Below are 23,881 nucleotides of genomic sequence, written 5' to 3'. Positions count from 1 at the left end.
TTAGTAATACTACATTGCTGTTATAACTAGTTATATACTCTACTAGTATTATTTTGTTTTTTTGTAGTACAGTAGTAGTATATATTAACGCTATGATTTTATATATGTGAAGATGAATGGTTGACCGTATATGGGGGATCAGTCTTTCTCGTTAATCTCTCTTGCACTTGACATTATTATATTTCTATCTCAATGGTGAGAATAAGCCTTTGGAACAAAAAGAAGGGTGCAAAATCACATGTAACCAATTGTATTATGATTATATTGGTTTGAGCCATAATGGAGAGAAGGTGATATATATTCGACTTAATGATATTTTTTTGGATGCATTAAATTATAAATTAATGAATTTTCTGTTTTAATTATGGGCGGATCCATAATGTTGTAAATCAGGCCAATTAAACAATTGTTAAAAGGGAAAAGAAAAAGAAGCAGGTTGATTAGGGAAGTAATCATTTGGTTTATTATTTTTTTTTTTTCTCAGGCAAACCAAATTTGATCTCATCATTTGCCGGTGGTACTTCTTGGACTACATGTGTTTGTTCTATACACAAAAACAAAATCAGTTTTTTTAATAAAAGAAAAAAGGTAATTATGAAGAAGAGGGCACTTTGGGTGTAAGAAAATAAAAGTCCTGGGCGCACCGAACGGGGCACTAGCCGTTATTGCAATGAAGGAGGGGTTGTTTGAGCTGTCACACCGAGTCGCTTTTTTTGTTTGTTCTTGGTTGAGAACAGGTGGTGAGAGCCTGGAGTGGACCAGTGCGCATGTCCCACTGAGTCACGGTCTTTATCGCATAACGCGAATTTTTCTAACGTGGAAAAGCAGGCCCTCCCGAGGCAAGTTGATAAGGCATTAAATTACATACTCATATGATTACACACACATTCACAAGTCGCATCCAAAAAAAAAATAGAAAAAACGAAGAGAGGAAAAAGTCAAAAAGGAACAGAGGCATCCCTTGTGACTCTGTATTACGTCCGCTAATTTAGGCACCCAGAAAAAAAAAAAAAAACCCAAAATTACAACGGTATCATCACCATGTGGAACTACTATTCTATAATGCAAGGTTGGGGTGGTAGGGTACACGCGCCGTCAACACAAAAGCCAAAAATGTTCCACCTATTATACGTTCCCAACATGGGCTTGTCTGTCTCCCATAGGAACCCTCTTGTCCATTCAGAATGTTTCTCGCTTTAAGGCACAACATCTTCCAGCTGTAACTTCCAGTACTTAGGATCCAACTCCGCCTACTCCCACATCATATCATTACATTTATACACAAATCCCAGATTGTCAGACTCAATTGGTACTAGTTTTTTTTATAAATTTTGTTAATCATAACAAAAGCTAACTACTTTTGCAGCTATTTAGTGTAGAGATATACTGTATGTATAGTACTATCCACAGCTTAAGAAGAAGAGTTAAATAAAATACCTGAAGTGTATTGTCTTTCCAGAGGAAAGCACAACCACGAGCTTCCAAGTGGTTGATTAGAGACAGAGGAAGGAATGTTCTTAGGGAAGCATGGAGTTTCGCTTTCCTTAATCCTCCACACCCCAGCAAGGCTGCTGCTACTCCGCTCGGGCTTAAACCACTCGAGTTCACCACCGCTATGTTCTGTAAACACCCTATGTTGGCTAGGGAGATAAGTCCCACGTCAGTCACCGCTGTGTCCGACACGTTTATCTGCAACATGTTTCCGCAGTCAGAGATCATCGATCTATTCTACTGTTTCAGCTGTAAATTATGAATTGAACGGCGGTTTATTACCTGTTTGAGATTCTGTGAGAAGTGAGCGAGAGCTAGCAACCCAGAATCATTGATTGATGGGCACTTCTTCAAGTCAAGCTTGGCAAGTCGCTTGCACCGAACAGCAATGGCCGCAAGTCCTTGGGACGTGATGTTAGGACATCCCCGACCCTCGAATGTTTGTAACAACGTGCATTTGGACAATGAAACCAGGGACTTGTCTGTGATGTCTTGGCAGTATGATATGTTAATTGTTTCGAGATGAATGCAGCCTTGGGCGATCGAGGAGATGCTTATGTCTGTTATTCCCACTGACCTGAAGTAGATGGGACTAGATTGAGATTTTTGATCTTATTTTGACCCACTACAAAAAAAAATAAGTTTCTAGGCGACAAACCTGTAAAGATCAAGTTCACGGAGATTTGAGCAGCACGTCCCAACATATGAGAGCCCTTTGTCTGTTATGTTAAGACAAATTCCAAGCTTTAACGAGGTAAGACTAAGACAACTAGATATGGATTTCAGTCCTGCATCAGAGGAAAGTCAAACGCGGTAAGACAAAATCCAGAGATCAAAAATCAAAGAATTAATCAGAAGAAAAGAAAAAACCTTCATCATCAATCTCGTTGTCAGTTAAATCCAGCTCTTCAAGTAGCCGACACTTCTGTCCGATCAACCAAAAGGCCTCTCTGGAAACAAGAGAACAAGACTCCATCTTCAAAGAGACAAGTAAGGGACATGAATTGGCGATTTGGGTGATTGAAACTCCACTTAGTTTCCGGCAACAAGTGATGTCAAGTTTTTTGAGGTCTTTCAGTTTCATTACTAGAGAAGAGAGGCCTTCATCAGTTACGGTCACACATTTGCTTAGGCTAACCTCTTTCAGGGAACTGCACAAAGTGCCTATCGCTTTCAAACCGTCAGATGTAACAGAACAACCATCCAGCCTGATTGACTGTAATGCTGAAACCTTCTTTAAGCTACTTGCAAAATCCAATGAAATCACCTAAATCAGTAAACAAACCTCATATAAGAAGGCATCATAGACTCAACTGGAACATACTAATCAGTTTTAGTGGCAAACTAAGCTGACTGGGCCAATGCTTCGATACAGGCCATAACAAACTGAGGAAGCAAAGTATGAGTAAACCAAGAACTTACCGAAGAACAGTGTGCTAGATCAAGTCGCTGAAGAGATCCTGCCCCGCTTAAAAGTGAGGTTAAACCTCTCTGAGTTAAATTCTGGCAGCTCGATGCATTAAGCTTCTGCAGAACACAGGTTTTTGGTAAGTAAAAACTCAAATGTCTAAGGCTTAAGATGGATGTTAGAATGATCAACTCCAGTCATCAGACATTCAATGATAAAATAACTCTGAGAGTCAAAAGCAAATATGAAACAGGATATAACCTGTTTATAGCGTTAATATATTTCCAAGTGATATTACAAAGAAAGAGACGTCGAAAGTGTCCAGCAAACCTGTTAATACATTCTCTTTAAGAAAAAAAGTTAAAAAGGTTTCCAGAGCCAGCAGGAAGAAACGTACTGAGAACACAAAGTTTTCTACTCTAAAACTATCAACTAAACAGTGATTTGGATACTTTCAAGACAATTCCAATACTATGATGATGTGATAATGTATATATAACAACGAAAAGAAGAATTATTGGAGGAGAGGGTTACCTTCAATGACTTGGAATCATGTGTGAGTGATTTAAGACTGTCATCATCAACTCCGAAGCATCCTTCTATAAGAAGTTCTTCAAGGTGTTGAAGTTTCAGAATATCATGCAAACACTTTCCTGTGATCTGTCGAAATATGATGATGAAACAAAGGAATCACAATTGTTAACTAGTATCCAAAGCCAAATAGGTTTGACTTATCCAGTGTTCTTCTTTCAATATCAAAAATCCAAATATATATATATGACACTTAATTATGCGTCTGACATATATGTTCAAAGACCAAAATTAAACAAACCATGTATATAAATCAAATCTATCCGAGTGACGACGATATCAAAATTGCAGGGGGGAGAAATAGAAAAAATCGAATCCCTAATTTAGAAACAGTGACTACTATACAATTCAAAAGACTTATTACCATATATATATATATATATATATATATATACGGAAACTGAAAGAGAGAGGGGAAGAGAGATTACATACAGGCAAGTAGGAGAGGTCTAAGGAGCGAATGTCACAGCATTTGACGGCAAGCAAAGCGACGCCTAAATCTCCGACGCCAACACACCATTTCAAGCTGACCGTACTGAGCCTCTTGCATCCAACAGCTATACATCCGATTCCCATATCCGTCAGCATCTTGCATCTCCCAAGCTTGAGCATCTGGAGACTCCTGGCCTCGGCCAACACCGCCGCGTCCGCGTCCCTCATCTCCGTGGCGTTCGACAGGTCAATCTCCACAAGATTAACACATTTGACGGCCAGCCGAAGGAGACCAGCGGCGGAGAAGGAGGCAGAGCGGGATAAGTCGAGGGAATGAAGCGTAGGGCCGCAGAGGCAGCCGACGACGCTGAGGGAGTAGTCAGTGACGCGAGGGCAGAAAGTGAGATCGAGATCGGAGGTATTGCGGTAACGGGATAAGATTCGAGGGAGGTAGTCAGAGCGGAGAGGTTTGAGGGATCTGCGGTGTTTGGCTTCGACTTGGTAGAAGAATTTACAAGTGAGGGAGAAGGATTTGAGATCGGAAGGATTTGGAGAGATGAGGTCAAGGATGATGAACACCAGCTCTTCCGAGAGAAGATCGAAAGGCTTCTTTAAGGCTTGAATCTGCTGATGCTTTACCTTCTTCATCCTCTTTTTTTTTTTTGGGAGAAATCAAAAAAAATTCTGAAGGATTTTGGAAAAACCTTCAACCCTCTTCTTCCACAGTTTACTAAATAAAACAAACAGTTTCTCTTTTCTTTGGGAGATAGATAGACAGCAAAAATCCCAGTAATAATTATACTTTGAGATAGAGAGCCTTGAAGGGGAAGGATTTTGCCAAGATTACTTAATTACCCTTTCTGTTCAACGTCTTATTTATTTACACTCAAATATTATTATATCTTCTTAAGGTTTTAACAAAATAAAAATACAGAACGTTTGAACCTTTTTTTTTTGGCATGCAATGAAACATTTCCTTGATATAATTAATAGTCTCATCTCACATTAACGACCAGCTTCTTTGTATTTAAAAAAAGAAAATTGGAAGAAGGGGGAGGGTAAATGTGTAATTTCAGGAAAAAGATAAAAAAAATATAAAAATAAGATTAGAGAGAAACCGTACGGGGAAGGACGGAGAAGGGCAAAAAGGTAAAAAAAGGGGGAAGGAGAAGTCGCAATCAACAAGTTAGGCCATGGGGTAAGTAAGTATATGGTGGAGTAAGCATGCGAGGAAGGACAGATTCGAGTGCGGACTGTACGAGACCGATACTTCCCTCTTCTTATCATCATCATCATCTCCCCCTTTTTTTTATTTTTTTATATCTCTCTCTTTCTTTTTATTTTATTTTTACTAGTATATATTAATATACATAATTTCACTTTTATATATTTTGATTAAATCCCTCCTGCAATCCCTTGAATTAATTTACTTATTTCCCAACACCATCTCCGTAATAGTATATATTTTAGCATCCTACTATATTAATTGGGAAGTACAAATATGAAACTAACCTTAAAATGTGTAAAAAATTACATTTAATTGCCATTAAAATTTTTTTTTATTAAAATTAGTTAATTAATTAAATAATTATAACTAATTAAAAATACAGAAAACGCTGAGAGATAAAAAAATCTAGAAAAGTAAAAAAAATCTATTCAAATCAAAATTAATTTGTACTTAAAAAAATTAACATCTAAGATTTTTTAAAAATACAGATAATTATTAGTTAAAAAAATTATTTTCTCTCTCTAATAAAATTATGGACGAAAATTATTAAATATTAAAAAAATAAACCAATCAGAATTGCAAAATTAAGATTTTATATTCAAGTATACAATAAAATTATTTTTAATAACTAGAATTCGAACATTTTATTAAGACTTCAAATTATGATTTTTCCTATCATCTTTATTTTATTTTATTTACAAATTAGTTAGAATTTTCATATTATACTTATGATTAATAAAAATGCAAAATTTTTTCTGCATATGTTGAGATTTGAAATTTTTTAAAATGAAGATATATTACTCTTTTTTTAAATGTAAAAGATATATTATTCAATCTATGAAAAAAATATTTATTTTAATTTCCACATTGGCGGGTTGGTAAAACTAAACTTATATAGTTGATAAATTAATAAATTTTATTTGCTCATAATTATAATATTAAAATTACTACTTCATATTTCACAAAATATTGATCAAATACAACAAACAAACAATATAAAACTGTAATATACATAAGAAAATAAAATATTATAATATTCTAAAATAGTTAGTATTAAAAAGACATATATAGATTTATTGAACAATTGAAAAAATATTATCTCAAACAAAATAATTTTTTGAAAGAAATATAACAATAAATTTATTATTATACTATAATTTTTTTAAAAAATATTGACCCGTGTTTCAAGCACGGGATATCTCCTAATTTATATTATTCACACTAGAAATACATCTATATATTTTAGTATTTATATTTTTATATATATGACGTCAAGAAAAATATAATTTTGACAAGCCGACCAAGAAAATATTCCATAGATAAATGTTTTTTTTTTTAATTCTTTTAAGTTGTCATCAAAATGTGTATCTATTCTTGTCTCCTCCAACTTTAAAAACTAGTGATTGTCCATTAACACTAAAGATATTCGATATCTCAAGTTGTTTTCTATCACATCCTTATTTTGTGACTTAAATAAAAACCCCCTACCATAATAAGTGCGCTTTTCTTCTGTCCCGTCCCTGACCTAATATTTGGTTTATGATGTATTATAAATAGGATTTGCAAAATAACTAAAAAAGTCAATTTATACTTAATTATTCATTCTATTGGACAAGTTGACAAATAAGTAATATATGGGACAACAAGTGCGCACCAAAGACAAACACAGTCGCCATTTGTAAACTGCGAAATAATAAATTGTTTCAAACTCCAAGGTTGTGACCGTACTTATAACCAAACTATTTTAGGTAATCATCCTATTCATTCTATATACTACTACAGTAGTTTTTGATACGTGTTCACACAGTGACACTTGCTTTAAATATTTTTTCTGCTCCACATTAGTCGTATACGTGTAATCATCAAATAAGTTGACAGAGTTATATATTGCTACTTGCTGACGACACATCGCCATTCACCAAGTCAGACGACTCTTCCATTTTGTGATTTTTTTTTTTCCTTCTAATTATTATTATTATTTCGCGTATAGTCTCATATATATATATATATGCAAGTAAAATTCATATGTAATTATTATATCTTCTATCAACAAATGTCATCAGAAATGTGCCTCCTCTGTTTTGAAACAGACGTATGTAAGAGGAAACCTGACCTATCTTATCACACGGCGACTAAAACAATAACTAGAGACATGCCAAAAGAAACGAAAGAGGGCAGAACAAGGTGTGGATATAAACCAAAATTGGCACAAAGACAAACATATAGTCTAGATTTTCGCGAAGGATACCACCATCATCAATTAATGAACGATATAGTAAACAATAGCAACGATTCTGTAACCAAGAAAAAAATAAAAATATAAGCAATAACGATGATTTATTAGATTTATACTGTGAAATAATTGAATTTAAGAGTATAAAATGCCGGTTAGGGACGGTGGGATTTGGACGACTCGGGACTGCACCTATTGTTGAAATGACTAAACTAACCTTATCAGATCATAACCAAGTAGTCCAATCCGGTTAGAAAATGGATATATATATTCGCGTACGTACAGAGTTCGAGAAAACAAAGTCGTCATAGTATTACGACACGTGTGAACGAATGACACCGTTATAAGGCAAAGACAAGTACAGAAATCACGACTCTCGGAGGCGTGACTCATGACCGGTTCAACTTTGTTAGGCCGGATATCGTACGGAATATTCCTGGGATCGTGTACCGTACCACTTCCGTCAAATTGTACCTTTAGAAAAATCAACTCTTACAGTTTGACTTTTCTGAACCAACCTCTTACACTTGACTTCAACATCTCAGTTATCACAACTCATTTTTCATTTTTTTTTTTTTTTCCTTTTTTCCAACTTGGATAGTTCAAGCTGACTTCAAGCTGATCCATACAATGATTTGGTATATATAAGACATCCTCAACGTCGACGTTTCAATTTTCACGTTATCAAAAAACTCTTTTCTTTATTAATCTTGTATTCCTTCATAAGTTCACATCAATTGAATTCCTTTTCAAAAAAAAAAAAGAATTGGCAAATGTGTAGAAGAGAGCAATTAATGAGGAAACATTACGGGAGACAAATGTGAGAAAAAAAATGCTAACAATTCTTCTTCTATACAGAGCGTGTGTATCTCTCTGTTTGTCACCTATAGATTCATTCACTCCAGCTATCTGAATCATGCTCGTCGTCACTTCCCGCCATTGCCTATATATTATATATATTCACAAATAAACCTTTTTTCTCAATAGTGCTCAAAATTAAACCAACAAGGAGAGCGAAAGAGAAAGAGAGAGAGACCTGGCGAAGAGTATTGGCTTTCTCTAGGATCGCAGCGACCTTTACCTTGGTTTTTGGAACAGCTACTTGAAAATTTGGTCTCACCGAGGCATCCGCTGGTCTCAGGTTGAACGACTGCTATTGTATTTTATTATTAGTCGGTGGCTTTACATACATCATAGGAAAATATATATGAATTACTATGAGCTGACCTTGCTCTTTATGATCTGCAATAGTGAATCATTCTCGTCCGCTCTAGCTCCAACTTGTGTCCTCTTCTGTTCAGATACTTTCCTCAACTGTACAATTGAGTTCCATGATCAGCGTAAGAGAATGAGCCCATTTAAGTACTACTAACCCCGTAGACTAGTAACTATTATTTAAAAGTAATTACCATGCTTCTGTCCATGCCAATAACAAGCATGGTAACTTTGCACGATCAACCTGAGGTTCCTCTTCTAACTTTGCAGGGTGAGGATTGCTATGCTCTCTTAAGTTCTGACTAAACCATTCGAGTGCCATTGCTTCAGCTCTCCAGTCAGCTTCTAATGATACTTCCTCTGCAAGTGGTGACTCCACTGTTTTATTCACACACTTCAGTGTACTTTCATCATTATGCATATAGTTGCCGCTTGTTCCACTGATTGCTGAAGGAGACTGTTCCTCAGCTGCTTTAGATGGTTCATTCAGATTATTTTCTACACAAGTTGACACGCCTTCCACTCTACAATCTTCTCTATATACATGAGAATTGTGGTTTTCACCATCTGTAGTCGACGCTTCTGATAGATACTGTGCCTCTCGGTCGCTTGAACTGATCCGTTCTGTGTGTTTTCATCCCTATGAATGTAGAAACTATTGTTTCCACTACCTGCAAGTGATGGCATTTCGGTTGATTCAACCAGCTTCCCTATCCACCATTGTGTCGGAGGAAGAGGCGGAAGCGGAGGTGTTATCTCTGGATCTACCTGCGGTGTTTCATCGAAGGTCATGGAGAAGGGAAGCATGGATTCAGGGGACACGTCCAAGCAATCTTCTCCATCAGTCAGATCCATGGAAAGAACAGACTCAGAGATATGATCATTTAATGATGTGAAAGTTTCCTGGTGTGGTGCATGAAGAGCTTCTGTTTCTGCTATGCTTGAAGGGAAAAGCGTTTCGTTGGTTAATGCTTCCTCTGAAGGTGAAACCTGAACACCAACAAGTCCATTTTGTGTAGGAAGTGACTCGACTGATGCTGTTATTGGATTTGCTGACCCGGTTTCTGATGGACTCTCTTTCCCTTGGTTCGGTTGGAATCAAATCTATGATTAATATTTAAATTGGTGAAAGAAGTGAAGAAGATTGATAAAGAAGAAGAAGAGAATCGTCGGAGAGGTAGAAGAAGAGGAAGGAAGGAAGAAGAAAGAGACTCTTGTGTATTAAAAGTTTTGGGCTTTTATGTTTGGTTAGCCCATAAGTGTTAATGGGTCTTTTGAATATTACAAAACCATGAAGGGAGTAGTATATATATCTAATGTAAGGTGTATGCTCAAATCAATGAAAAAGTGGTTTAAGCTTTTTGAGAGTGATAAGCGGCTAAACCTAATAAATGAACATGGTATCAGAGCTACGTCGATCTTGGGGTCTTGAAATCTGAAGCTCCTGCTCAAAGAATCGTGGTTGTAATGCCAGGCAAGAAGATTGAGAAGATGATGTATTGTAGGATATGCAACAAACACAATCACTATGAAGAAGATTGTTATCTTACACAAAGGTATGATTCTCGTTTCACCTTCAAGCAATTTAGACCAAGGAAAGGCTGTTTTGCTTGTGGAAAAACAGGGCACTTTGCGAAAGAATGTAGAAGCAAACCGAAACAAGTTAAGCAAACACAACAAAAGTCAGAAGATGGAAAATGTCTGTTCAATGCTGCGCATGTTGTAGAACAAACAAGCAGTGATGAAACGTGGCTGATAGACAGTGGTGCAACCAACCATATGACCAAAGAGGAAAAATTATTCACTACAATTGACAGATCTGTTCAAGTGCCCATCAGAATTGGAAATGGTGCTAGGCTGATGACTACAGGAAAAGGGAACATAGAAGTAATGATCAAGAAGGGAGTAAGAGTTATCAAGGATGTTTTTCTTGTTCCAGAGATAGATAAAAACTTGTTGAGTGTTCCACAGATGACAAGAAATGGCTATCAGGTTTTGTTTGTTGATAACAAATGCATCATTCACAATGAACGAGGGGATAAGATTGCTGAAGTAGAGATGGTAAGAAATGCTTACCTGTTGCGTATGCAGTTAGCAGAAGAAAGTGTAAGAATGGCCAAAGCAGAAAACTTGTCTGAGTTGTGGCACAAAAGACTTGGACACTCAGGATTCCACAACCTGCAGATGTTGCAAACAATTGAGATGGTGAAAGGACTCCCTAAGTTTAAAGTAAGCCATGAAGTGTGTGAAGCATGTGTGAAAGGGAAGCAATGCAGAGAAGAATTCCCAAAAGTTTCAGAATCCAAGAGTAAGGATATCTTGGAACTGATCCACACTGATATATGTGGACCTATGCAAACACCATCGTGTAGTGGGAGTGTGTATATTCTTACCTTCACAGATGATTACTCGCACATGTTGTGGGTGTATTTTCTGAAAATGAAGTCAGAGACGTTTGCCACCTTCAAGAAATTTAAAAGCTTGGTTGAGAAACAAACAGGAAAAAGAATCAAGAAAATCAGGTCAGATAGAGGAGGTGAGTTTAAGTCTGAACAGTTCTCAAGGTTTTTGGAAGAAAATGGGATAGAAAGACAGTTCACGGTGGCATACTCACCTCAGCAGAATGGAGTTGTTGAGCGTAGAAACAGAACTCTACTGGACATGGCAAGAAGTATGTTAAAGAATAAGAGAATGCCAGACAAATTCTGGGCAGAAGCTATCTTCACAGCCACTTACCTCCAAAACAGACTTCCCACCAAAGCATTGAATCAAAAAACACCTTTGGAGGTCTGGTGTGGACACAAACCATCAATAGGACACCTCAAGATATTCGGGTGCATATGTCATGTTTTGATTCCTGCAGCACGAAGAAGGAAGTTGGATGATAGGTCAGAAAAGGCAGTATTTATGGGCTATAGTACTGTAAGCAAAGGCTACCGAGTTTATTTACTAAACACACAAAGGATTGAGGTGTCAAGAGACGTTGTTTTTGAAGAACATAAAAGTTGGAATTGGGAGACTCAGGAGGTGGTTGAGAATCAAACTGAGATTCCCCAAAGTGATGCAAGATTTTCTGAAAGACCTTGTAATGAAATGCAACAAGGAAATGATGCAAGTCCAACAACTAGATCAAACACCAGAAATGAAAGACAACAAGTCAGCCCCATACCTTTTCAATTAAGCGAAAGTGAATCTGCAGCAGGTAGTTCATCTCGACAAATTCATAAAGTCAAAAAGTTAAGTGAAATATATCATGAAGTGGAAAGACAAGAGGGTGAAGCAAACCAAGTGGAAGAGGCTTGTTACCTCACTTGGGTGGAACCAGCCACTTTTGAAGAGGCTATAAACTTCAATGAATGGAGGGGGGCAATGGGTGATGAAATTTACATCATAAATAAGAATGAGACTTGGGAATTGGTAAGGAGACCTGCTGACAAGAAAGTTATATCTGTGAAATGGATATATAAAGTGAAAACAGATGAGTGTGGTGAAATCCAAAAGCTAAAGGCAAGGTTAGTGGCTAGAGGGTTTACTCAAACCTATGGAGAAGATTATGGTGAGACTTTTGCTCCTGTCTCCAGACATGACACAATTCGAACAGTGATTGCCCTAGCTGCTCAAAATAAATGGAATCTACATCAAATGGATGTAAAATCAGCATTTCTAAATGGAGAAATTACAGAGGAAGTTTATGTGGAGCAACCACCTGGTTTTGAAGTAGAGGGAGCAGAGAATATGGTCTATAAACTCAAGAAAGCACTATACGGATTAAAACAAGCACCAAGAGCTTGGTACAGCAAAATTGACTCTTACTTCATGTCTCAGGGGTGCAAGAGAAGTGACTGTGATGCAGCTATGTATACTCTAGAATGCAAGGGTGAGATTATGGTGATCAGCCTATATGTCGATGATCTAATCATCACTGGAAGTGAAGAGAATATGATTAGTGAATTCAAAGAAAATCTGAAAAAGAACTTTGTGATGACTGACCTAGGAAGGCTGAGATACTTTCTTGGATTTGAGATATCCTATACAGAAGAAGGAATCTTTTTGAGTCAAAGAAAGTATGCTCAACAACTCCTAGAAAAATTTGGAATGGGAGAATGCAACAGTGTGAGTACTCCACTTATGCCATCTGGTAAAAGAGAAGAAGAAAGTGAGGAACTTACAAATCCAAGGATATATCGGAGTATGATAGGAGGGTTGTTGTATCTGGCTGCAACCAGACCGGATCTTGCGTTTGCAGCATCTTATCTATCCAGAAGTCTTGCTAAGCCAAGGGAAATTGACCTGCAAGAGGCAAAGAGAGTGTTAAGGTATGTGAAAGGAACCATCGATTATGGACTAAACTTTCAGGGATCAAGGCAAGTGGAGCTTGTTGGATACTCTGATTCAGACTGGGCAGGTTACAAGGAGGATATGCAAAGTACTAGTGGAATGTGCTTCACGTTGGGTAGCGCAATGTTTACGTGGCAAACTCAAAAACAAGATACAATCGCTCAGTCCACAGCTGAAGCTGAATATATGGCATTAAGCTCTGCAACAAATCATGTTGTTTGGTTGAAGCTTTTGCTCGGTGAATTAAAGGTTAACACCTCCAAGAGTGTCCCAATCTATTGTGATAACACTTCCGCCATAGCAATTGGGAGAAATCCAGTCCAACACAAAAGAACCAAGCATATTCAGATTCGTTATCATGTGGTTCGTGAAGCTGAGAAAGAAGGAGTGATTAACTTACGGTATTGTAGCGGTGAAGAACAAACGGCTGACATCCTCACAAAGCCTCTCGGAACAAAAAGATTTGAAGAACTCCGATTGAAACTTGGAGTGATACAAAATCCAAAGGCTTACACAGAAAGAGAATCTGCACTAGCCTCACATGCAGAACAAAATCTGGGATCAAAGAAGACAGATCAATTTAAGGAAGGTGAAACGCAACAAAGGGAAAACAAGATCAAGGCTAAATCTGAGAGTGGCACAACTTCGATGAATATGAAACAGCAAGAAGAAATTAAGGTGATGAGGGAGAAAGAAAACATACCGGTGAGCTACGCTGATGTCGTGAAGAGAGTTTCTAAAACTCAAAATGGAATCAATCGGAAAAATCAAGAAGAGATAAAGGTTAAATTTCTTAATTCTAATTTGGAGATTAATCATAAGATTTGAGAGGGAGTGTTGGAATCAAATCTATGATTAATATTTAAATTGGTGAAAGAAGTGAAGAAGATTGATAAAGAAGAAGAAGAGAATCGTCGGAGAGGTAGAAGAAGAGGAAGGAAGGAAGAAGAAAGAGACTCTTGTGTATTAAAAGTTTTGGGCTTTTATGTTTGGTTAGCCCATAAGTGTTAATGGGTCTTTTGAATATTACAAAACCATGAAGGGAGTAGTATATATATCTAATGTAAGGTGTATGCTCAAATCAATGAAAAAGTGGTTTAAGCTTTTGAGAGTGATAAGCGGCTAAACCTAATAAATGAACAGGTTCTGTGTCTGTAAGCAACACTCAGGTGAAAGACATTCTTCGGTACCTAACAGATTCTCCTGTGGTTCACTAATAGTTTCCAAGTCTATTTCGGGCATGGTATCGGCCTTATTATCCAGGCCAGTATGGTTATCGTGATCGACATCCCCTGCAAAACAAGTACCAAGTCTTGGCGTATCAGGAATTGGTTCTTCAGGCGCACTACTATCATCATCTGCAACTATAGACATGGTTTGTGGATCCTCCTGTCCAGAATGTGATGATATCTCAGCCAGATCAGGATTGGCCAATACGTCTTCACAAGAAGATGAGGCTGAGAGGTCACTGCATCCTGTGTGAAGTTCTCTTGGAGTATGTGACATCAGAGTTCCATTTTCTGAACTGATTTCAGAAGTTGAAATATGTTTAAACTGTTTAGGATTCGTGGAAGATATGTCTTGAGAGTTGGTTTTATCTTCCAAGTCGTCAAGTGTACTAATATACGGATTTGGAAGAATAAAATCGGACTCCAATGCTAATAAAAAAATAATCAAAGCTATCAAACATCTTTTGAACAGGAACTTCAACAGTTCATTTTTCTAATACAAAAGGGAAAGAGTATAATTTTAGAATGTTGCAGATTTTTTTTTTTAATTCGTCTAGATTTATTATTTATTACAAATCATGAGAACTATATATTACAAATCATGAGAACTGTTACAAATGAGATTTTATCATAAGCGATTCTTTTCGACCATATTAGATTTTCACTATATACATCTTTTTTTTTTTTTCATTTTTCGTTTTTAATTGTAAGTAAAATTTTGGCGAACACCTATAATTACGCATCAATGAAGATTCTTGTAAATATTTCTTCATTAATCTGTATAATTAAAAAATCCCGATACCTGGTGTAATTAACAAATCCGGGGGTAAAAACATTAATCAACCTTTGGTCGGTCAAGGAGCTTCCACGTTACAAAATAAAAACTTAAAAAGACTTTTTTTTAATGTTCGATTTTAGTATTTGTGCAAAAAAGTAGCATTTTCCTTTTTTTTTTTTTAATAAAACAAAATAAAAATTGGCATATTCTGATTCTAATTATTAGGTCGTACCCCAAAAAAAAAAAAAGATTCTTTCGCGACAGAGAAAGCGAGAGAGAGAGCGAGAGAGAGAGAGAGATGGAGAATCATACGAAAGACTCGACCATGAATGTTTCATCTCTTAACTGTATCGATCTATCCAACGATGATCTTCATAACTCAGTTATTTCCCTCAAACAGGTTTTGTCTCCAATCTCAATTCTTTTCGATTTTGCATGTTTTAATCATTAACTAGAATCAATAACAAATATATATATATATTTTGATTACATGATATTCTGGGTAATTTTTGGGTTTAGGCATGTTTGGATTGTGGATTTTTCTATGTGATCAATCATGGGATAAACGAAGAGTTCATGGACGATGTTTTCGAGCAGAGCAAGAAGTTTTTTGATCTCCCGTTAGAGGAGAAGATGAAGGTGTTGAGAAACGAGAAGCATCGAGGCTATACACCTGTTCTTGATGAACTTTTAGATCCTGTGAATCAAGTCAATGGTATTGGTGGTCACCTCTCTCTTTTGCTTAATTTCAATATTGTTTTAATTATGATCAGAGATGATGAATTCATCTTTTTTTTTTGGGGGGTGGGTGTTTAGGGGATCATAAAGAAGGTTATTACATTGGAATTGAAGTTCCTAAAGATGATCCTCATTGGGATAAACCATTCTATGGCCCTAACCCTTGGCCTGATGCTGGTTAGTGTTTTCTTTCTTTTTCTCTGTTGATTCTGTTCATGACACACTTTCTTTGAATAAAACTTTGATGTTTTTGGTAGATGTTTTACCCGGTTGGCGAGAAACAATGGAGAAATATCATCAAGAAGCATTGTAAGTCCTCATCTTTTAGTCAAATTCGTTGGTTTAGTTGAAACATTTCATCTGTTTTGTTGACAAATCTGAAGAAAGATAACTCTATCATGTTACTGAAAGTTTGGTATGGTCAGGAGGATTTCCAAGGATATTGCAAGATTATTGGCGTTAGCCCTGGACTTGGATGTGGATTACTTCGATAGAACGGAAATGCTTGGAAAGCCTATTGCAACTATGCGTTTGTTACGCTATCAGGGTACTGTATTTTTCTTATGAAGAGATCACAGAGCATTACTGTTTCTTAAGCTTTTTGTATGGTCAAATGTTATACTTACCCCTTGGCTTCTTCTGTTATCTTTAGGGGTTTCTGATCCCTCAAATGGAATATATGCATGTGGAGCACATTCTGACTTCGGGATGATGACTCTGTTAGCCACAGATAGTGTAACGGGACTCCAGGTATTAAGCAACACAGATTTGTTATTCATATACCTTTTTGAAATAGTCAGGTTAGTTAGTTATGGAAATTGCTACAACTTGATGGCAGATATGCAAAGATAAGAAGGCGACGCCTCAGAAGTGGGAATATGTACCGCCAATTAAAGGGTATAACGAAAAACCTTTCTAATGGTTCATTGGTTCCATCATCATCTTATGAATTTTGTATCCTATATGTGGTCAAGTCTGAGCATCTGATCAAAACTCAGTGTCAATTTGGTGGATTTATTTGTTTTATCTGTCTCCAGGGCATTTATTGTGAATCTTGGCGATATGCTGGAACGGTGGAGCAATGGATTTTTCAAGTAATACTTCTAGCTTTACAAGGGATTGTGATTTGGAAGTAAATTTTTCTAGCTGACGTTTTTCTCCCATACATTGTGACCTTACAGATCCACATTACATCGGGTTCTTGGGAACGGTCAGGAACGATATTCAGTAAGGCTATTACTAGACTTATCTGTTTCTGATCTTTACAATCTTTCAGGGTTATTAGAGACGGTTTTTGCTTTCTAGCCATATGCTTGGTCATAATATTCTCAACAGTTTTAGTTTTTTGTTTGACATGTTCAGAGTTCAGAACCGAGTCTAGCAAAGTAACATGTATAACATCAATGTTGCATCTAATGTTTTCTCAACGCAGATTCCATTCTTCCTGGAACCGAATCATGACTGTCTAGTGGAGTGTCTCCCAACATGCAAGTCAGAAAGCAACCTCCCTAAGTAAGACTTCAGCTAGTTCTATACCAAGACCTTTTGAGTGGTAAGGACTCTTGTTAAAGATTGTTAATGATTTTGATGCATGTATAGATATCCACCGATCAAATGTTCGACGTACCTGACCCAGCGTTACAACGAAACACATGCGGAGCTAAGCATCTACCACCAACAAACATGAATGCTCTTTTCAATTAATAGTAGGAGGGAGTCTTAAAAAAAGTAAAATATGTAAATTAGTGTTCGTTGTTACACTATTGGATGTATGCTCAAAGCAAAGTCCTCAAATAGATCGTAATGTAAGTGAAGTTTACGGCACACCCCTTCCATTTATTGGCAGGGATACACATGCTTTTATGTCTTGTTTCAATCTTTGTATCTGTATCTGTATCATTATAACATTTAAAATCAATACTAGCCACACTTGTTGACTCATGGGTGGTGCACTACATATAGATGGCAAAAAGACTGCGACTTACAAATGTGTCGAATAGAGCAAATAATGAGGAAACATTACGGGAGACATATATGTGAGAACAAAAAATGCTAACAATTCTTCCTCTATACATACAGAGCAGAGCGTGTGTATCTCTCTGTCTGTCATCTATAGATTCATTCACTCCAGCTATCTGAATCGTGCTCGTCGTCACTTCCCGCCATTGCCTATATATTTTTAAAGTATATTCACAAATAACCTTTTTCTCAATATTGCTCACAATTAAACGAACAAGGAGAGCAATAGAGAAATAGAGAGAGAGAGACCTGGCGAAGAGTATTGGCTTTCTCTAGAATCGCAGCGACCTTCACGTTGGTTTTTGGAACAGCTACTTGAAAGTTTGGTCTCACCGAGGCATCCGCTGGTCTCAGGTTGAACGACTGCTATTGTATTTTTATTATTAGTTGTTGGTTTTACATAATTTGAATATATCATAGCCATAGGAAATGATGAATTACTATGAGCTGACCTTGCTCCTTATGATCTGCAATAGTGAATCATTCTCGTCCGCTCTCGCTCCAACTTGTGTCCTCTTCTGTTCAGATACTTTCCTCAACTGTACAATTGAGTTCCATGATCAGCGTAAGAGAATGAGCCCATTTAAGTACTACTAACCCCGTAGACTAGTAACTATTATTTTAAAGTAATTACCATGCTTCTGTCCATGCCAATAACAAGCGAGTCATGTGAACGATCAACCTGAGGTTCCTCTTCTAACTTTGCAGGGTGAGGATTGCTATGCTCCCTTAAGTTCTGACTAAACCATTCGAGTGCCATTGCTTCAGCTCTCCAGTCAGCTTCTAATGATACTTCCTCTGCACGTGGTGACTCCACTGTTTTATTCAAACACTTCAGTGCACTTTCATCGTTATGCATATAGGTGCCGCTTGTTCCACTGACTGCTGAAGGAGACTGTTCCTCAGCTGCTTTAGATGGTTCATTCAGAGTAGTTTCTACACAAGTTGACACGCCTTCCACTCTAGAATCTTCTCTATATACATGAGAATTGTGGTTTTCACCATCTGTAGTCGACGCTTCTGATAGATACTGTGCCTCAGTCGCTTGAAGTGATTCGTTCTGTGTGTTTTCATCCCTATGAATGTAGAAACCATTGTTTCCACTACCTTCAAGTGATGGCATTTCAGTTGATTCAACCAGCTTCCCTATCCACCATTGTGTTGGAGGAAGAGGCGGAAGCGGAGGTGTTATCTCTGGATCTGCCTGCGGTGTTTCATCGAAGGTCATGGAGAAGGGAAGCATGGATTCAGGGGACACGTCCAAGCAATCTTCTCCATCAGTCAGATCCATGGAAAGAACAGACTCAGAGATATGATCATTTAATGATGTGAAAGTTTCCTGGTTTGGTGCATGAAGAGCTTCTATTTCTGCTATGCTTGAAGGGAAAAGCGTTTCGTTGCAAGTTAACGCTTCCTCTGAAGTTGAAACCTCAACACCAACAGGTCCATTTTGTGTAGGAAGTGACTCGACTGATGCTGTTATTGGATTTGCTGACCCGGTTTCTGATGGACTCTCTTTCCCTTGGTTCTGTGTCTGTAAGCAACACTCAGGTGAAAGACATTCTTCGGTACCTAACAGATTCTCCTGTGGTTCACTAATAGTTTCCAAGTCTATTTCGGGCATGGTATCGGCCTTATTATCCAGGCCAGTATGGTTATCGTGATCGACATCCCCTGCAAAACAAGTACCAAGTCTTGGCGTATCAGGAATTGGTTCTTCAGGCGCACTACTATCATCATCTGCAACTATAGACATGGTTTGTGGATCCTCCTGTCCAGAATGCGAAGATATCTCAGCCAGATCAGGACTGGCCAATACGTCTTCACAAGAAGATGAGGCTGAGAGGTTACTGCATCTTGTGTGAAGTTCTCTTGGAGTATCTGACATCAGCGTTCCATTTTCTGAACTGATTTCAGAAGTTGAAATATGTTTAAACTGCTTAGGATTCGTGGAAGATATGTCTTGGGAGTTGGTTTTATCTTCCAAGTCGTCAAATGTGCTAATATACGGATTTGGAAGAAGAAAATCGGACTCCAATGCTGATGGTGTTCCTTTTAAACTGCTTTTGCTATCTGGAATCGAATGACCAGTTTCAGAAGATATGTCCTCAGGTTCCAAAGCCTCTACCTCTTGATTGGTTACAGATGAGAACTGGTCTTCAACTAAAGCACTTAAAGATATCTCAGAACCAGTGTCTACACTGAAAACATGTTGAGAATGATCAACATTGGTCCCACCATCGGATGCGTCGTATGACACTTGTGTAAGCTTTAACAGATACTCTGGATGAGCTTCAGGGGAAATAGTAAGCACCGGATCTCTTCCGTCTTCCACGACCTCGCAAGCTTCAGATGATTTCAACCCAATATTATCAGCATTTGCTATATTAGACTGAAGCTCCAAACGACTTCCCGAATCTTCGGCAAGATTTGCAGGATTCTCATAACAAGACAAACTGAAAGATGTTTGTTCAGATTCATATGGCTTACCTTCAAGAGAAGAACTCTCCAAATCAGTGCACAAAAGACTAGAAGATTCTCCTTCCTTTGGTGAGTGGTGCAACACACTAGAAAAGTGAGACAGATCCTCTGTTTGAGTCACCTCTGCATTAGTACAGATCTGCGTCTGACCAAATCCTGGAAATCCAAGTTCACAGCAAGCTCTGTCATCACTGTCTGCTTCCTTTGCTTCTGACTCCATGGAAACAGGTGTATCTGTTTCATTGATCTCCTTGCAACAAGAAGAGCTTCTTTCTAAACAAATCTCTGATCCTCCCTCTATCTCCATCTCATTGTATTTGCTAGTGTCTCCACTGTTTGGATAAACTAGGGAAGGTGTTTGTAACTCTTCTCGTACGCTGCATACTGTAACTTCAGTTTCGATAGCCGGAGATGACTGATCCAGAGTCCCATGAACTCTTTCACAGTAGGGCGACGAATTCTTGAGGAATTTCTCCATGTAACTTGTCCCGGAGCTTGAGTTAAATAGCGGTCCATTCAACTGCCTCCTCTTGAGTCTCACATGGAATTCAGGATTTTCCTGTTCGTTCTCAACATGCTCCAAAAAGAATAGCTGATGCAACCTGTACAAATCCAAAGAGTAAGTCGTGTCACCAAATCAAAGTGCCGATCATAAAGAAGTTAAGACATAGGAATGACAGAAACAGAACTAGATATAGAGCATGAGTGCTCACTTGGCATGTGATGTCCGTGAATCACCATATGCCTCTTTACTAGTTGTGTGTGATCCTTTCTTCTGTGAGTTAAGAAAATATATGATCATAAGTAAGTAACACATAATACCCAGAATATGCACTTCAGATGCAGAGTGGGGCAGCAGAGTAAAACCAGGATAAGGAGACGTATATACATGAATACCTTCGATTTACGTGGTCTATCATCTTTGATGAGTTTTGATGTTGCTGATGGAGTAGGCCGCTTCAACAAAGATGGATCAGAGTAACGCTTCAAGCATGATCCAGACCCAGCAACATCAAACCTGGAGAAACAGCCAGAAAAGAAAAAAAAAACTGTGAAGGGATTGGATTATTTTTCTTTTTTTTGTGATGAAAATTTCGAAGATGTACTGAAATGTATACTTGTCGAGAAGGAAGAGCTGGGGAGGAGCACGGGATTCCTCGTATGAATCAATAATACAATGAGGCAAGTTGCGTGGGGAAATGAGGTCTTGTTTTGGTAGCAGACTAGAATGCCATTGCAAGCCTGAGATAATTATGAATGTCAGTGTTTGGGATCTAAATAATATATATAGCCAGGCCACTGGGCCAGGAAGGAAGAGGAGGCCATAAAAAATGCTTAATTATATTGTAAAAAGGAAAAAAGAGGAGAGTAAAAGAAGAGGCCTGGATTATAATAGAAAGTAGAATGATCGGTTTGGGAGAGAATGGGAATCTCAAAAGAAGGAAACTGAGATTCGAGGTGTTGGAGACGGAAAGCCAAGCCATGGCCTCTTGCTGCAGTAGTCATCATTTCTTCATGCAGGCAATGGAATACCTCAGCAGCAAACCTTCACAAGTAGTAGTATAAAAAGATAATAGAAAGAAAAGAAAAGATAAAATGTGAAGAGGGGTTGATTCCATAGCCATGGTGTCATAGAGGTTTCGGATAAAATAGAGCATAGAATCCCCCAAGCAAAGAGCATTGATAACCAAAAGAAGAAAGATTTATCTCATTCAGCAGCCTAAAAGAAACACCGAATTGAAATCTCATAAGTCCAAATAAAAAAACCAATAAAATTCCACAAAGGAGTTCGACAATCTAACTCCTTCATCATCATCATCAAATCAATCATCATAAACGAACAAAAACCTAGACTTTATTCTCTGTTCACTGATATTTTTTTAAAAGCAGAAAAACTAAAAAAAGACCCTAATCAATCAGGGTTCCGGCGGCGATCAAAGGTTTTATCTCCACATTCAGAATTATTGTGGAGCCACAATTCCAAGCAATAATAATAATAAAAAAAGAGGATGTCGAGAGAGAGATGAGACATACTCGGCGAGGTCGCCAAGCTGGCGCAAAACGCCGACGAGTCCAGCCATGGACGCAGCTTCGAGAAAAGCTTCAGGATCATCCTTATGGGCGGAGGATTGGTAGAGATCCTTATCAGCCAAGCCGTACTCGTTCCGTATCTGGTATCTCGTCAATGTCATTGTGCCCCGCCGCAATCGATTACAATTCTCCCTCCGAAAATGAAAATAATCGGATTCTTCTCTATCGTTTTGAGTTAGTGACTTAAAAGAGAGCTTCAGAAGAAGAAGAAACAAATTCTTTTTTATAATTAACTCTGCACTGCACAACGAACAATCAAAAACGCCTCAGGCTCAGTGGGAACAAAGAAACAAAAAGAAAAAAGGTTTTAATTTTTATTTTATGTTTGGTACCGAGAGCGAGATTGTAGATATTATAGATAATAAGAGTTGAAATTATACAACGGTCCGTGATTTTCATCCAACGGTCAAGATCATAGGCTTCACCAATGTGGTTGCCGCATTTGATCATTACCTTAGTTAAAAACCGGTTTATAACATAAAAAGTAGTTAAAAACCGTTGATTACATGGACCACCATGCATCCTCCGCTACCGGTTCAACCAAGACCAACCGTTAATTTTTTATTAATCCAGAATGAGATGATTTCGTTGTATATCTCTTATCCAATCTTATTAGAAAGAAAGGACAAAACTTTGCTTAGAATCTTTCATTTAGATATTTAGAAGAAAAAAATTAACACATCTGCTTGCTGTTAATAATGACAATTATATATATAATTGTACGAATTATTGTCTTCGAGTGGTTGTGGTTGAGATCAGTTTTTGAACCTGCTTTTGATCGTTACAGCCACCTTCATCCACCTTTGTTTTTTTTTTTTTTAATTATTATAAATATTTTACTATTGATCACGAATAGTGATCGAACGGTGCTAATTATTTTTAATGTTCTTGATTAGCAAGACTGCGGCAATTACTATTATTGGATTGCATCTCTTTTTCTTTATTTATATAAACAAATTATTTGATCGTGTTAATTAGGGGATATTTCTCGGTAAATCATTACTATAACAATTTGGCAAGGAATTTAAATAGTAAAAAAGTAAATCGCTAATATATTATGGGGGTAATTTCTATTTATTCTTAGAAGAACTTTTTTGTTTTATTTTAAATTTTACTTATTTGGTACTGCAGTTGAAAAGCATGTATCACGAAAAGTAGTAGTATCACGTAGGCTTCCAAGGAAAGATTATATGATAGATTACTCCTATAGTCCTATTTAAAGCTCATCATGGTTTGGTAGATTGTATTGAGCATAATTCGTGAAATGAATGTGTCGCGGTAAAAGTCAATTCGTGAAATGTGTCCAACACAAATGGTCTTGTTGACAAGTATTCTAAATGGTTGGGCTTAATTGACTTATTCAAGTCCAACTAGCGAGACCCAAGCCCATTCATTTATAGTGTTCGATAATTAAATGCTAGCTAAAAAATCCACCTCAGGAACGCGGCGTATTAAGTTCGAGGAAAAGGTCGTTTTTTGAGGACGATGGAAACAGGTCACCAAACACTAGGCTTCTGTTTGGTTTGGTACCTGCCCCTTATACATTGGTCGATCGAGCGTATCACTTTCACTGACGACCCCATCGTCGACCCATGTACTGTATAATATT

The 23,881-nt window shown here is 37.5% G+C and overlaps 4 protein-coding genes across 7 annotated transcripts; 1 reads left to right on the top strand and 3 right to left on the bottom strand.

Annotated features, from left to right (window-relative positions):
- Positions 1 to 806: 806 nt before the first annotated feature.
- LOC104768287 (F-box/LRR-repeat protein 3) lies at positions 807 to 5,248 on the bottom strand. Its single transcript, XM_010492214.3, has 8 exons — positions 3,923 to 5,248; positions 3,434 to 3,559; positions 2,914 to 3,018; positions 2,362 to 2,758; positions 2,150 to 2,279; positions 1,774 to 2,068; positions 1,438 to 1,689; positions 807 to 1,250 (listed from the first exon to the last, which is right to left on the bottom strand). Exons 1-8 carry the CDS (start codon positions 4,568 to 4,570, stop codon positions 1,197 to 1,199), a joined length of 2,007 nt encoding a protein of 668 aa, XP_010490516.2. The 5' UTR covers positions 4,571 to 5,248; the 3' UTR covers positions 807 to 1,196.
- Positions 5,249 to 8,075: 2,827 nt separating this feature from the next.
- On the bottom strand, positions 8,076 to 9,974 carry LOC147918357 (protein SCAR4-like). The gene is made up of 4 exons (XM_087504250.1): positions 8,793 to 9,974; positions 8,611 to 8,697; positions 8,420 to 8,533; positions 8,076 to 8,326 (listed from the first exon to the last, which is right to left on the bottom strand). Exons 1-4 carry the CDS (start codon positions 8,820 to 8,822, stop codon positions 8,276 to 8,278), a joined length of 282 nt encoding a protein of 93 aa, XP_087360376.1. The 5' UTR covers positions 8,823 to 9,974; the 3' UTR covers positions 8,076 to 8,275.
- Positions 9,975 to 15,089: 5,115 nt separating this feature from the next.
- Positions 15,090 to 17,622, top strand: LOC104768284 (kihadalactone A synthase LFS). The gene is made up of 11 exons (XM_010492212.3): positions 15,090 to 15,343; positions 15,463 to 15,658; positions 15,760 to 15,858; positions 15,939 to 15,990; positions 16,107 to 16,228; positions 16,334 to 16,431; positions 16,520 to 16,578; positions 16,719 to 16,775; positions 16,863 to 16,908; positions 17,114 to 17,193; positions 17,281 to 17,622. Exons 1-11 carry the CDS (start codon positions 15,242 to 15,244, stop codon positions 17,366 to 17,368), a joined length of 999 nt encoding a protein of 332 aa, XP_010490514.1. The 5' UTR covers positions 15,090 to 15,241; the 3' UTR covers positions 17,369 to 17,622.
- Positions 17,549 to 22,952, bottom strand: LOC104768285 (protein SCAR4). Of its 4 annotated transcripts, none has more exons than XM_087505868.1 (10): positions 22,216 to 22,952; positions 21,564 to 21,727; positions 21,300 to 21,423; positions 21,079 to 21,199; positions 20,895 to 20,956; positions 20,191 to 20,783; positions 18,335 to 20,046; positions 18,153 to 18,239; positions 17,950 to 18,063; positions 17,549 to 17,850 (listed from the first exon to the last, which is right to left on the bottom strand). In XM_087505868.1, exons 1-10 carry the CDS (start codon positions 22,371 to 22,373, stop codon positions 17,800 to 17,802), a joined length of 3,186 nt encoding a protein of 1,061 aa, XP_087361994.1. In that variant the 5' UTR covers positions 22,374 to 22,952; the 3' UTR covers positions 17,549 to 17,799. The 4 variants fall into 4 exon arrangements, with proteins under 4 accessions (XP_087361994.1, XP_087361996.1, XP_087361993.1 ...); XM_087505870.1 differs by having other exon boundaries at positions 21,564 to 21,901; positions 22,216 to 22,470; XM_087505867.1 differs by having other exon boundaries at positions 18,335 to 20,783; positions 22,216 to 22,660.
- Between the last annotated feature and the right edge of the window lie 929 nt (positions 22,953 to 23,881).

The sequence above is a fragment of the Camelina sativa genome, chromosome 20 (assembly GCF_030686135.1).
Source record: "Camelina sativa cultivar CO46 ecotype springtype chromosome 20, ASM3068613v1".
Taxonomy (NCBI): Eukaryota; Viridiplantae; Streptophyta; class Magnoliopsida; order Brassicales; family Brassicaceae; genus Camelina; species Camelina sativa.
Note: the sequence above shows the minus strand (reverse complement) of the source record. Positions and strands in the feature narration are given on the sequence as shown.

What these genes read in the sequence shown, in the direction of transcription:
- LOC104768287 (XM_010492214.3), bottom strand. Translation starts at nt 4,570, where the DNA reads ATGAAGAAGGTAAAGCATCAGCAGATTCAAGCCTTAAAGAAGCCTTTC. An exon ending in CGTGAACTTGATCTTTACAG is followed by an intron (nt 2,069 to 2,149) that starts GTTTGTCGCCTA and finishes CATCTACTTCAG; the next exon opens with GTCAGTGGGAATAACAGACA. An exon ending in GGAAAGACAATACACTTCAG is followed by an intron (nt 1,251 to 1,437) that starts GTATTTTATTTA and finishes ATGTGGGAGTAG; the next exon opens with GCGGAGTTGGATCCTAAGTA.
- LOC104768285 (XM_087505867.1), bottom strand. Translation starts at nt 22,373, where the DNA reads ATGACATTGACGAGATACCAGATACGGAACGAGTACGGCTTGGCTGAT. An exon ending in TACTTTCTATTATAATCCAG is followed by an intron (nt 21,424 to 21,563) that starts GCCTCTTCTTTT and finishes TAATTATCTCAG; the next exon opens with GCTTGCAATGGCATTCTAGT. An exon ending in TGCAGATCATAAGGAGCAAG is followed by an intron (nt 18,064 to 18,152) that starts GTCAGCTCATAG and finishes ATACAATAGCAG; the next exon opens with TCGTTCAACCTGAGACCAGC.
- LOC104768284 (XM_010492212.3), top strand. Translation starts at nt 15,242, where the DNA reads ATGGAGAATCATACGAAAGACTCGACCATGAATGTTTCATCTCTTAAC. An exon ending in AAATATCATCAAGAAGCATT is followed by an intron (nt 15,991 to 16,106) that starts GTAAGTCCTCAT and finishes TGGTATGGTCAG; the next exon opens with GAGGATTTCCAAGGATATTG. An exon ending in ATAGTGTAACGGGACTCCAG is followed by an intron (nt 16,432 to 16,519) that starts GTATTAAGCAAC and finishes ACTTGATGGCAG; the next exon opens with ATATGCAAAGATAAGAAGGC.
- LOC147918357 (XM_087504250.1), bottom strand. Translation starts at nt 8,822, where the DNA reads ATGCTTGTTATTGGCATGGACAGAAGCATG. An exon ending in TTGGCATGGACAGAAGCATG is followed by an intron (nt 8,698 to 8,792) that starts GTAATTACTTTT and finishes TCAATTGTACAG; the next exon opens with TTGAGGAAAGTATCTGAACA. An exon ending in TGCAGATCATAAAGAGCAAG is followed by an intron (nt 8,534 to 8,610) that starts GTCAGCTCATAG and finishes ATACAATAGCAG; the next exon opens with TCGTTCAACCTGAGACCAGC.